Below are 12,850 nucleotides of genomic sequence, written 5' to 3'. Positions count from 1 at the left end.
GAAGAAATTACTCATGAAATCTAAACAAGTCAAAGAAAGAAACTGGCAACCATTCCATCGGAAGCGGTGCTTCAGGGACCCCGAGAGAACGGGTGCGCTAGAGGAGCCCAGGCTACCGTGTAGCACAAACCATATATATATATTATTTATATATATTATTTATATATATTATATATTATTTATATATATTATTATATATATAATTTATTTACTTGTGTGTACATTTGTCTGTGTGAGGGTGTCAAACCCCCTGCAAGTGGATTACAGACAGCTGTGAGCCCCCGTGTGGTGCTGGGAATTGAACCTGGGTACTCTGGAAGAACAGCCAGTGCTCTTAACCACTGAGCCATCTCTCCAGCCCTAGTAGCACGAATCTTTTTGTTTGTTTATTTGTTTGTTTTTGTTTTTGTTTTTTGAGACAGGGTTTCTCTGTGTAGCTTTGCCCCTGTCCTGGAACTCACTCTGTAGCCCAGGCTGGCCTCAAACTCACAGAGATCCGCCTGCCTCCCGAGTGCTGGGATTAAAGGCGTGCGCCACCACCACCCGGCGTAGCACAAATCTTAAAAGGTCTTATTAATAAAAGCAAACCCGGAGCCAGGTATTGGGGTGAACGCTGAATGATCAGAGAAATAGAACAAGCTACAGCCAGCCTCACCTCACCAATTCCTCAGCTGATCCTGTTTCCTCAAACTGGAAGCCTCTGAGTCCTCATCCAAATGGATCTCAGCTGAACTGCTGCTAAAAGCCTAAAAGCTAAACAAACTTTTAGTTCCTGGTCCTCAAGCCTTATATACCTTTTTGCTTCCTGCCATCACTTCCTGAGATTAAAGGTGTGTGTCACTATGCCTGGCAGTTTCCAGTGTGGCCTTGAACTCACAAAGATCCGCCTTTCTCTCCCAAGTGCTGGGACTAAAGCCACCAATGCCTGTCTGACACTTTGTTTCGATAGTGACTTGAATTCTGTGTTTCATTTTACCTCTCAACAGATAACTTAAATTCAGCACACCTTAGGGTTGGTTAGCACTGTACAGACCAGCTGTTAGACTCTGATCGTCTGTCCCCCACTGGAACTCTTGGCCTCCCCTGCCCCACCCCCCACCTCATACAATATGGTACAAATTCTTCAGAGCAGAGCTTGAAGTCTTGGCCTTCATCAGGCTGCTGCAGTTGCTCATTGGGAGCCATGATCACTGTCATAGATGGCTTAGATGTGTGGTGTCTTCCACACCCACTGGCCGGGGGTTTGAATAACATCGGCTTGTCAGGACATAAAGGACAGCTTTGCTGTTGCCCTCCATGACCTCACAAATCCAGATGATGGATCTGTGCGTTGACCTCTTAGGAACTTGAGAGCGCGCACCCTCATCCCATGACCGGCCGCACCCTCTGCCCACAGTACAATCTGGAGGATGCTGAGGACCTTGTCAAACTCCTGGCTCCACAGCCTGTGTGCGGTGACGATGTGAGGGCTCTTCATTTCCCTATTGCCCATCACTTCCTGGGCTGCTGTAGCCGGGAGTTAACCACCTGGGTAGTGGTTTTGGTAAGGGAGAAAAGAAGGAAACAGTCGTGGACAGAATTGGACCGGAACTTTAATGAGGTGTCTGCAGCCAGCAGATTGATAGCATCTGTCATGAAACCAAGCACACTATTTAAACTGAAATCGCCATTTGAAGACTTTCTCGTAACACGTGTTACAAACACAAATGGAACACACGAAGAGGGACATCTCCACGCTCAGCCTCGAGTTCTCAGGCGTTTTTGCTTAAAATCCAACAGCCAAGTGAGGGAACTGTGAAGGCAAAGCACAGGCTTGATTTTATTTCATTGGCTTTTGGTTTTTTTGAGACAGTTTCTGTGTTAGCTCTGGCTGTCCTAGAACTCACTATGTAGAGTAGGCTGGGATTAAAGGCACATGCCACCACACCCAGCTGTCACTTTCAAAATCTTAGGAGAAATCTTAGATCTGTATTTCTCTTCCTCTGTTTTTCATTTGTTTGGTTTTTGGTGTGTGTGTGTGTGTTTAAATTATATTTAATTTTTAATTCTTTTTAAAAAATTTAATTTAGGGGCTGGAGAGATGGCTCAGTGGTTAAGAACACTGACTGCTCTTCCAGAGGATCTGGGTTCATTTCCTAGTACCCACATGGCAGCTCACAACTGTCTGTAACTCCAAGATCTGACACCCTCACACAGACATTCATGAAGGCAAAACACCAATGCAAATAAAATAAAAATAAATAAATTTAAAAAAAAATTTAATTTAGCCAGGCAGTGGTGGCACACACCTTTTATTCCAGCACTTGGTAGGCAGAGGCAGGAGGATCTCTGTGCATACAAACCTTTTGTTGTTGTTTTGAGTCAGGGTTTCTCTGTGTAACCACCACAGCTGTCCTGGAACTCTGATTAAAGGCGGTACACCACTGCCTGGCTCAAAAACATTTTTTTTTTTAACTTATGTATTTGGAGGATTTGCTTGCATATATGTCTGTGTACCATGTGCACACCTGCCTCCTGCAGAGGCCATAAGAGGTCATCTAATCCTTCAAACTGGAGTTACAAAGTTACAGTTGTGAGCTGCTGTGTAGGTTCTGGGAATTGAACCTGGTCCACTGGAAGAACACCAGTGCTCTTAACCACTGAGCCATCTTTCCGGGCCCTATTTGTTTTTCTTATGTATACTCGTGTGTGTGCATGCTTGTCTGTCTGTGCCCTACATGTGCAGTGTACGGAGAGGTCAGAATTGGCACCAAAACCCCTGGAACTGAAGTTACAGGGTGTAGGTCCCAGGAACCAGTAACAACTGATGATAACACAGAAGCGAGATCCTCTGTAAGAGCAGCAAACACTCTTAACCTCTCCCCAACCCTTTTTGTATTTTGAGTCTGGCTATCCCCAATCTGCCCTCCTCCTTCCTGAATCTCCCTTCCGCTGGGATTACAGGCGTGGGCCACCGCGCCCAGCTTCATGCAGTTCTTTTGTTTGTTTTGTTTTGTTTTCGAGACAGGGTTTCTCTGTGTAGCTTTGGAGTCTGCCCTGGAACTCTCTTTCTTTGTAGACCAGGCTGGCCTCGAAATCCGCCTGGCTCTGCCTCCTGAGTGCTGGGATTAAAGGCGTATACCATTACCTGGCTCTTCATGTAGTTCTTTACATGGATCTGGTTTTTTTTTTTTTTTTTTTTTGTAATACCACCAGTGGCAGGGACTTACTACTACCATAGCTCTTTCCATTTTGGATTTTTCCATATGGTGCTTATGCGACTTACAGAACCACAGGCAGCTCCTGGTCTGTTTTCCTACATTACAGCCTGGCTCTGCTCAGTGACGGGAAGTAAGTGAGAAGGCCACATGGTGATATCCAGGTCTGGAGACAGTTCTCCAGCAGATACCCACCACACATCTGGAGCCAGACACACATCTGTATCCCTGTGTCCTTGACTGGCTCTGCCATTTCGGACAAGTGACTTCACCAATGGGCCTCCATTTCTTTATCATTAAGCTTAGGTCACCTGAAGAGGACTCCCAGGAGTTGTCCTCTGATCTCCTTACACACACCCACTAAATAAAAATAAATCTATCATGTTAATAACTTAAAACTCTTACCTCCCAGAAAGCCTGATCATCAAAGTACTTGGTTGCGTGGGGTGCCCTCCACACTTTGATATTTAGGAGCCAACCTTAAACAAAAGACAATGAAATGTTAAAATATGCAGAGTTCATTTGTTACCTCAAGATCACTGAAATAAGCTGGGTGGTGGTGGCACAGGCCTTTAGTCCCAGCACTCAGGAGGCAGAAGCTGGTGGATCTTGGTGAGTTCGAGGCCAGCCTGATCTGCAGAGTGAGTTCCAGGACAGCCAGGGCTACACAAAGAAACCCTGTCTTGAAAAACAAAACAAGGGGGCTGGAGAGGTGGCTCAGAGGTTGAGAGCACTGGCTGCTCTTCCAGAGGTCTTGAGTTCAATTCCCAGCAACCACATGGTGGCTCACAACCATCTGTAATGAGATCTGGCGCCCTCTTCTGGGTGTGCAGACATATATGCAGGCAGAACACTGGGTACATAGTAAAATAAATATTTAAAACAAAACAAAAAGATCACTAAATCTCCCCGCCCCGTAATCTTGAGACAGACAAATGGAAGCTCAGTGGGTCCTGGTAGCTTCATTCATTCTCTAGACGTCTCCTAAGGAACCATGAGGGCAAGATTCTTTGCAGGACTGAGGTCACACCCAGCACTATCAAATGGACGTGGATCTGACACCCTTCCCCCAGACAGACTAGAAGGGCCCTGGCACAGCTGAGGGAGGTGGCACACCCCCCTAACCCCAGCACTCAGGAGGCAGAGGGCACCTTAGCTTCATAGTGAAACCCAGAAAGAGGGGAGGAAGGGAGGAAAAGAGGGAAGGAATAAGATGAGGGAGGAGGGATGATGGATCCATTTTAAACACAAGAGCTACCACGGAGAGCGACACCCTTGCTGCCCACAGAGTTCAGAAGAGGGCTCTTGGATCCCTGGACCTGGAGTTAGGGATGGTTGTGAGCACCATGTGGGTGCTGGGAACTGAACCTGGGTCCTCTGCAAGAGTAGCCAGTGCTCTTGACTGCTGAGCCGCCTCTCCGACCCTCCAGGTGGTTTTGAATCACCACTTCTCTGGTGTGGTAAGTGATACAGGAAAGCTAACTGGTCTCCACTCCCACAGCGTGAACCGCTTTCCCTCTGTGCTCTTCTGACTCCAGCAAAACATAAAGAAAGCTCCCCAGAAAGCGGGGCTAGTGACACTTGTAATCCCTCGGTCGGGACTCGAGGCAAGAGGGTAGAGAGTTCAAGACCAGCCCGGGCTATTGAATGAGGCAGTGTCTCAGGAAAAGAAAGGAAAAGGGGGAGGGGAAACAAGGGGAGGGACTTCCTGTGCTAAATTTGACTCACTGTGGGCAGTGTGCTCACTAACGAGTGTCCACTCTGGGAGCCTGGAGAATCTGTTCTCTCCCCTGTAGTCCAAAGAAACTGGCTCAGAGCAGAGCCTGGATGTGCATCTGTTGAGTGAAGCAGTGTGAGGATGCCCTTGGGGAAGGAGAGGCAGGCTCGAGGGCGTAAAAGTCCCCTCGGTCTTTGTGCAGAGTTGGGCGCCACCACTCTCCCTGGGTTCAAGGACGCCACTTGCCCCATTTAGAACTCCAGGGAGGTCCCCCCTCCTCAGGCCTCATTGGCAGCAGGTGACCTCGGGAGGCCTTTCTAGTTCTGGAATTAAGTTTCTTGGATTTTGTGTTGGGTCTTTTGTTGTGGTGGAGGGTGGTGACAGGGTCTCAGTGTGTAGTAGCTCTGGCTGGCCTTGAACTCACTATGTAGACCAGACTGGCCTTAAACTCAGAGATCTGCCTGCTGAATGCTGTGACTGTAAGCATGCCCCACTACTCTGAACTGATTCTTTGATTTTTTTTTTTTTTTTTTTTTTTCTCGAGACAAGGTTTCTCTGTGTAGCTTTGCGCCTTTCCTGGAACTCCCTCTGTAGACCAGGCTGGCCTCGAACTCACAAAGATCCGCCTACTTCTGCCTCCCGAGTGCTGGGATTAAAGGCGTGCACTACCACCGCCCGGCGATTCTTTGATTTTTTAAAAGCAGCATTTGAGGGGTTGAAGGGATGATGGGTCAGCAGTTTAGAGTACTTGTTCTTCCAGAGGACTCAGGTTCAACTCCCAGCACCTGCATGGTGGCTCACAGTTGTTTGTGGCTCCAGTTTCAGAGGATCCACCTCCCTCTTCTGACCTCCACAGGCACCAGGCATGTAAGCGTTACATGGACCTACACACAGGCAGAACACTCATACACATAAAATTTAAAAAATGAATCTCTTAAAAATCATCATGTAGCTGGACAGTGGTAGTGCACGCCTTTAGTCCCGGCACTCGGGAGGCAGAGGCAGGCAGATCTCTGTGAGTTCGAGGCCAGCCTGGTCTACAGAATGAGTTCCAGGACAGCCAGGGCTACACAGAGAAAAGCTGGAACTGGGGGGTGAGTTCCAGAGGAAGGGGCCAAGCATGCACACGTGTGCCACACCGCCCTCTAGTGGAGAAAAGCCTGTACTGCACCGACCTGTTAGGAGTCCAGCCGCCATTCCCATCGCCAGAGCAAAGCTGAGAGCCCCGAAGTCAATGATCATCTGGTTTACACTGAAATGGACAAAGCAGAGAGGCCGCTCAGGCATCAGGCTGCAGGCACCGGGGACAAACATGGCAGGTGGCATTAGTGGTGACATGGCCAAGAAGGGCTGTGAAGAAACCACGTCCCTGTAGAGCTACGCAGATGTCGTTGGGACAGGAGAGGCTCCACAGCCCTCTTTGGCACATTAAAGTCCCCACACTCCATGGGTCAGCCCAAGCCTAACCAGCACTGGCTCCTCAGTGTCATCCTACAGTCGGAGGCGTTGAACAGCCCAGCTTTTCCTGCCTCAGATCCCATTAACCCAGGATGGCCTCCAACAGGCTCTGTGGTAGACTCTACCTCTACCAGGCAGAAGATGGCTTGGAACTCTTGGTCCTCCTGCCTCCACCTCCCAAGTTCTGGGATTCCAGATGTGTGCGCCACAGCCAGCCTTTGTGCTGGAGGATGAAAACACTCGGCTGGCTGAGCCACGTCCCCTCTCCTAATGGAGCCTCTTTGGGCACCGCTCGCTCGCTCCTCTTGCCTGGCTCAACACTCCACAGACAGGTAGGAATCCAAGAAAGCAGAAGGCAGGCTCAGCCTGCTGGAGCATCACCCTTGCCTGCGCACTTCAGCTTGTAATAAAACGGCACTCCTTGCTCAGCCATTCTCTCTGAACTCTGTGACAATTACAAGAACTTGGCAACACTGGATACAGTTTTCACTTCTCTGCCCCCCCAAAGCCTTCTCTAACACCCCCAGGAATGGCTTCAATGCCACTCTTGACAACATAGTAAAACTTATCACTTTGACCTCAACCACCATGGCTGTCAAAAGTGTCCTATCCACCTGCTGCCTCAAAAACAGGTACACCTGTGCCCTGCTCTTCAGCTGCCCCCTTTTTGAGAAGATGTGGCCTGGAGAGCTGGTAGCACCTTACAAAGTATAGGTTAGGAACATTTCTGAAGCCAGATGTGGCTCACATCTGTAATCCCAGCACCCAGGAGGCTGAGGCACGAGCCAGGCCAGTCTGAACGACATTGTAAGACCCTGTCTGAATTTTTTTTTTTTAATCCTGGAGACAGGGTCCCTCTATGTAACAGCCTGGCTGGCCTGGAACCCACAGAACTCTGCCTGCCTCTTCCTCTGCTGGGACTAAAGGCCTGCACCATCATACCTGGCTTACCCTGTTTAATTTTTTTTTTTTTTAAAGATTTATTTGTTTATTATGTATACAGCATGTATGACTGCAGGCCAGAAGAGGGCACCAGATCTCATCACAGATGGTTGTGAGCCACCATGTGGTTGCTGGGAATTGAACTCAGGACCTCTGGAAGAACAGTCAATGCTCCTATCCCCTGAGCCATCTCTCCAGCCCCACCCTGTTTAAATTTAATAATTTAAAAAAAAATTGGTTTTAGTTGGCTCTGGGTACGTTTCCTCCCAAGGTGGACGAAGGTTAAGGGAAGAGGCCAAGGCACCCACTCGAACATGGAGTAGCTGTTCTTCCTAGTTTTCAGCAGAATGTAGGTGGCTGCTCCTAGCACGCCCGGCAAGCCGAAGGTGTAGTGGGTCCCCCCGGGGTTCTGGATCTGCAGCATGCGGTTCAAACACACCTGGGGACAAGACGGTGTTGTAAGTAGATCTGTAAGGAAGACCCATAGTCCCTCCCGATTCTGCCACAGGCCCTGGACATCGGGGCCACCAAAGGGAGTGGACAGGGAGGCTCACTTAAAGATGCCCTAAAGGCACATTCACACCCCCCTCCCAGGAAACATTTAAAACACCAAGAAGAGGGGCTGGAGAGATGACTCAGCAGTCAGGAGCCCTGGCTGCTCTTCTAGAGAAGGTCCTTCAGAACTTCAGGTTCAGTGCTGAGGACCCACAGGGTGGCTTACACCCATCTGTAATTCCAGTTTTAGGGGCTCTGGCCTCAGCATGCTGATGTGGTGCACAAACGTATATTCAGACAAAACAGTCATATGTATAAAAATAAACAGAATCTTTATTTTAAAAGGCTGAGAATGTAGATTGATGGAAGAATGCTTGCCTAGAAGATGCAAGGGCCTGGATTCCATCCCCTGGCATGCACACACACACACACACACACACACACACACACACACACACACACGATTGAGTGGCTGTGGCTATGGGATGAGGACTGGGATTCTGCAATTCTGACAAACTTCCCAGTGATGTTGTCACAGTTGGAATGTGACATGGCCCCCACAAGCTCATGGAGTCGAACACCCGCACCCCCCATGATGGTCCTGTTCTAGGAGATCATAGATCCTTTTAGGGGGAGACAGCTGGTGGAAGTAAGTTCCGGGGGTTGGGCCTTGTGGGCTACAAGCCAGCTCCATTTCCAAGCTCTCAACCTCGTGGCCCACTGAAAAGTGAACAAGGAGCCGCCACACACCCCTGCTGCCAGAGAGCTGCTGGTGGCCATGCTTGCCCACCGCGATGGACGGTGTCCCTGCAAACCGTAAGCCAAAATAAATCCTTCCCCCTTAGGTTGCTTCTTGGTGGTATTTGGTCACAGCACCAAGACAAGTAGCCCACACTGTCGCCATTACTGGCGGTTTCCTGGTCATCACATTCTGAGAAGAAGGGCCTGCCACTGATTCCATTCCCATTTGAGGCTGGTAATTCTGTGTTGGGACTGGGGACCATCCCCTGAACTGTAGAGTGTTGTGCAACATCCCTGGCTTCTAACTTCTACAGCCCAGCAGCATGCCAAGCAAGAACGTCTCTAGTTACTGCCAAACGTGTCCTGTAAATGCCATCCACAAGACAACAGGAAATAAGTAAAAAAGATGGCATCTATCCATGCACATGGCCCACGCTGTCCCACGGTCCCTCTACTTCTGCCCTTAGTAGGTCTTAGGAGATACAAAGGGGATTTCCTCAGGTTCCTTCTCTCCTTACGGTCCCCACTGTCTTCAATATGAACATCCCAGGTTATCCCAGAAGATATGCCCAGCACTTCCCACCTCTTGGTGTTGGTCTTGCCAAGGTCCTGGCAGACCCAAACCTTCTGCCATGATCATATCTTTCTGTTTCTTGGCTGGGTCACATGCTCTTCTCACTGGCCCCGCCTGGACTGCATTTCCCTCTTTGCCTGGCTAATCCTACTCACAGTCTGCTGTCACCTCGGGCGTCATTCCCTCTGGAAGCGTTGGCTTCTACTCTGACCCGACCTAGGCTAGCTTAGGTGTCCTTCTGGTGTTTATTGGCAAGTTTGTATTTATCTGAAGTAGAACAAGGGTTAAAGCATGTTTGAGGGCTGGAGAGATGACTCAGCGGTTAAGAGCACTGGCTGCTCTTCCAGAGGTCCTGGGTTCGATTCCCAGCACCCACATGGCAGCTCACAACTGTCTGCAACTCCAAGATCTGACCCCCTCACACAGACATGCAGGCAAAACACCAATGCAAATAAAATTAAAAACAAAAAGCATGTTAGGTGAATGATGGACAGAATGATTTGATAAACAAATGCCTTATCTTCAAAGTGACAGAGAGCCACCCTGCCCTGGTGAAAGAGTCAAGGGAGGGGCTGGAGAGAGGGCTCAACGCTTGGGAGCACTGGCTGCTCTCCCAGAGGACCTAGGTTCAGTTCAGGCGCCCACATGGCAGCTCACAACTGTCTGTACCTCCAGTTCCAGAGGATCTGACACCCTCACAGACATACACACAGGCACAAAACACCAATGCACATAAATAAATGAATCTTAAAAAAAGAGTCAAGGGAACTGAGACACCAAAACATCAAGGGACTGGCTGGCCAGCTCTGTGTCAACTTGACACAGCTAGAGTCACTTTGGAAGAAGAAACCTCAGTTGAGAAACTGCTCCCCCCATCCCCTGCCCACTGGCCCATGGGCAAGCCTTTCAGGGTGTTTTCGTGACTGATAATTGATGTGAAAGGGTCCAGCTCACTGTGGGTGGTGCCACCTTTGGTGGCCCAGGGTTCTATAAGCAAACCATGGGGAGCAAGCCAGTAAGCAGCACCCCTCCATGGCCGCTGCATCAACCTCTGCCTTGAATTCCTGCCCTGCCTTCTCTGGATGGTGGACTACCAACTGTAAGCTGCAATAAACCCCTTCTCCCCGGGTTGCTTTGGGTTGGTGTTTTATCACAGCGATAGACGCAGTCACTGAGACAGGACATGAGCCCAATGGGAACATGTCACCTTATGACACATTCTTCGCTGTGTAACAACTGCTTTCATCTTGGGGTTTCATAGAAGACACAAGAGACATTGCTTCCCACTGCAGATGAAAAGCAGAGAGCCTTAACTTTGATCAAATCGAACTGCTGGTGAGTTCTTCTTTGGGTTGAAACTGATAATCAAAAGTCTACGCCTAGGCTGGGAGGTGACTCAGGGAAAGGCGCTTGCTGCCAAACCTGATGTCCTGAGTTCAGGACCCACATGGCAGAAGTAGAGAACAGACTTGCTCAAGTTGTCCTCTGGCTTTTACTGGTACTCACAATAAATGAACAAACAAATAAATATGATTTTAATTTTCTTAAAGATTTAAAATGATGGATGGAAATGCCTCTGGGCATGCTCTGCTGTGTCATCAAGTTTTATCTGAGACCAGAGGCAGCTTGGAAGCTGCCGGGACAGAGGTGTCTTCCAGGGATGTGCTCACCTAGCTTAGTCGTTAACATACTGGCTTTGTACCTGACCTAGGAAAGTGGCACTACCTGCTTCGTGCACCCGTGACCCACCGTTACCTAGATACCACTGCTCTGAGGCAAAGTAGAGGTTGGTAGCCGTGGTGATTTGAAAGAAAATGGCCAGGCAGTAGTAGCACATGCCTTTAATCCCAGCACTTGGGAGGCAGAGCCAGGAGGGTCTCTGTGAGTTCGAGGCCAGCCTGGTCTACAGAGCAAGATCCAGGAAAGGCACCAAAACTACACAGAGAAAGCTTGTCTTGAAAAACAAAAAAAAAAAAAAAAAAAAAGAAGAAGCTGAAAGAAAATGGCCCCCAAGGGGAGTGGCACTATTGGGAGGTGTGGCCCTGTTGGAGGAAGTGTGTCACTGTGGGGGCGGGCTTAGAGGTTTCCTATGCTCAGGATACCACCAAGTGTCTCAGTCGATTTCCTGTTGCCTGCGAGATGTAAGACTCACAGCTACTATGCCAGCACCACATCTGCGTGCATGCTGCCATGCTCTCCGTTATGATGATAATGGACTGAACCTCTGAAACTGCAAGTGAGCCACCCCAATCAAATATTTTCTTTATAAGAGTTGCCATGGTCATGGTGTCTTTTCACAGCAATAGAAACCCTAAGACGGTAACTGTCCAGTTCCTTACCGGCAGGCACTTGGCTCCCCCAATGGAGATCAGCCCAGCTGTGAGACCCAGCACCATGGCAATCCAAGGAGAAGGAATCAGAGAACATGGGGCACCCACAGCCACGCCTCCTGCCAGGACTGCATTGTGGATATGAACCTGCAAAGAAACAGGTTGTGAGCGGGTGAAGTCAGGCTCAGAGTGGGCACTCTCTTGCCCTCAATCTTCCAGCACATAGGCCAGGAGCAGCCTCCTAATAGCCTTCCTGGCTCACAGGTCCTGAAGCCATCCCTTCCTGTCCATCAGCACCAGGTGACCTTCATCCACAGACTCCCTCCAGCTGAGTGGCCCTTCTGACTGGGCATCCTGGCCACTCCTTACGAACACACCCTTGAGCACTTAACAGAGTTTGAGCTGTGGTGGTACACGCCTGTAATCTCAACACTCATGAGGCCAGGCCAGGACTATCTTGAGTTCAAGGCTAGCCTAGGCCATGGGGTAAGATCCTGTCTTTTTGTTTGTTTGTTTGTTTTAACTTTAAAAAAAGATTTATTTATTTTTATTTTTTGTTTTTTTGTTTTTGTTTTTGTTTTTTTTTTTTTGGTTTTTCAAGACAGGGTTTCTCTGTGTAGCCTTGTGCCTTTCCTGGAACTCACTCTGTAGTCCAGGCTGGCCTCAAACTCACAGAGATCCTATTTTTATTTTTTGTATAGGTGTTTTACTGCATATTTGTCTGTGCAGTCCATGCATGTTTGGTGCTTGTGGAGGCCAGAAGAGGGTATCAGATCCTCTGGAGTTACAGACAGTTGTAAGCCACCATGTGGGTGCTTGGAACAAAACCCAGATCCTCTGGTAAAGGAGCCAGTGTTCCTAACTTCTGAGCCATCTCTCCAGCCCCCAAGATCCTGTCTTTATTTTTTAAATTTTATTTATTTATTGATTGATTGGTTGATTTTTGGTTTTCCAAGGCAGGGTTTCTCTGTATAGCTTTGGCTGTCCTGGAACTTTTTCTGTAGACTAGGCTGGGCTCAAACTCAGAGATTCACCTGCCTCTGCCTCTGGTATTAAAAGTGAGTGCCGCCACATCTGGCTCCTGGGTCACACCTCTACTCTGCCATCCATCCCACTGGATCCAGAGGAGCCTCACCTTCTCTGACCCCTCAGTTCCAGCCTTAGAGCTCTGGGCTTTCATCTGACACCTGCCTCTTTGTCTCCTAGGCAACCCTGCCTTGTCTGCTCCTAGACTTCCTGTTGCCACCAAGTTCACTGTGTGCACACCAACCTCCCCTAGTGATTCAGTTGTGCTGGGGGCCTATCATCTGTGGCCAGGTTCCCCCTAAACCCACCCGACTCCACTCCTACCCCATCCTCAGCTCTTCCCAGTGCTTCTGGCTGGCTGAACCTGACT

General features: G+C 49.1%; 1 protein-coding gene across 2 annotated transcripts in view; it reads right to left on the bottom strand.

Moving 5' to 3' along the window:
* Window positions 1–1,572: 1,572 nt before the first annotated feature.
* The window catches only part of Rhce (Rh blood group CcEe antigens), a 37,200-nt gene continuing 25,922 nt past the window's right edge, over window positions 1,573–12,850 (bottom strand). The window contains exons 6-10 of one of the 2 annotated variants that reach the window (XM_028875254.2): window positions 11,464–11,601; window positions 7,623–7,753; window positions 6,090–6,166; window positions 3,603–3,676; window positions 1,573–1,792 (exon numbers count right to left, since the gene is read on the bottom strand). In XM_028875254.2, coding sequence (XP_028731087.1) covers window positions 1,766–1,792; window positions 3,603–3,676; window positions 6,090–6,166; window positions 7,623–7,753; window positions 11,464–11,601 — 447 coding nt within the window. In that variant the 3' untranslated portion in view covers window positions 1,573–1,765. The remainder of the gene's footprint in view (window positions 1,793–3,602; window positions 3,677–6,089; window positions 6,167–7,622; window positions 7,754–11,463; window positions 11,602–12,850) is intronic. The other variant, XM_037203061.1, reaches the window with a different exon arrangement.

This window comes from Peromyscus leucopus, chromosome 2, assembly GCF_004664715.2.
Source record: "Peromyscus leucopus breed LL Stock chromosome 2, UCI_PerLeu_2.1, whole genome shotgun sequence".
Lineage (NCBI taxonomy): Eukaryota > Metazoa > Chordata > Mammalia > Rodentia > Cricetidae > Peromyscus > Peromyscus leucopus.
The sequence above is the reverse complement of the archived record's forward strand: the minus strand, read 5'-3'. Positions and strand labels throughout refer to the sequence as shown.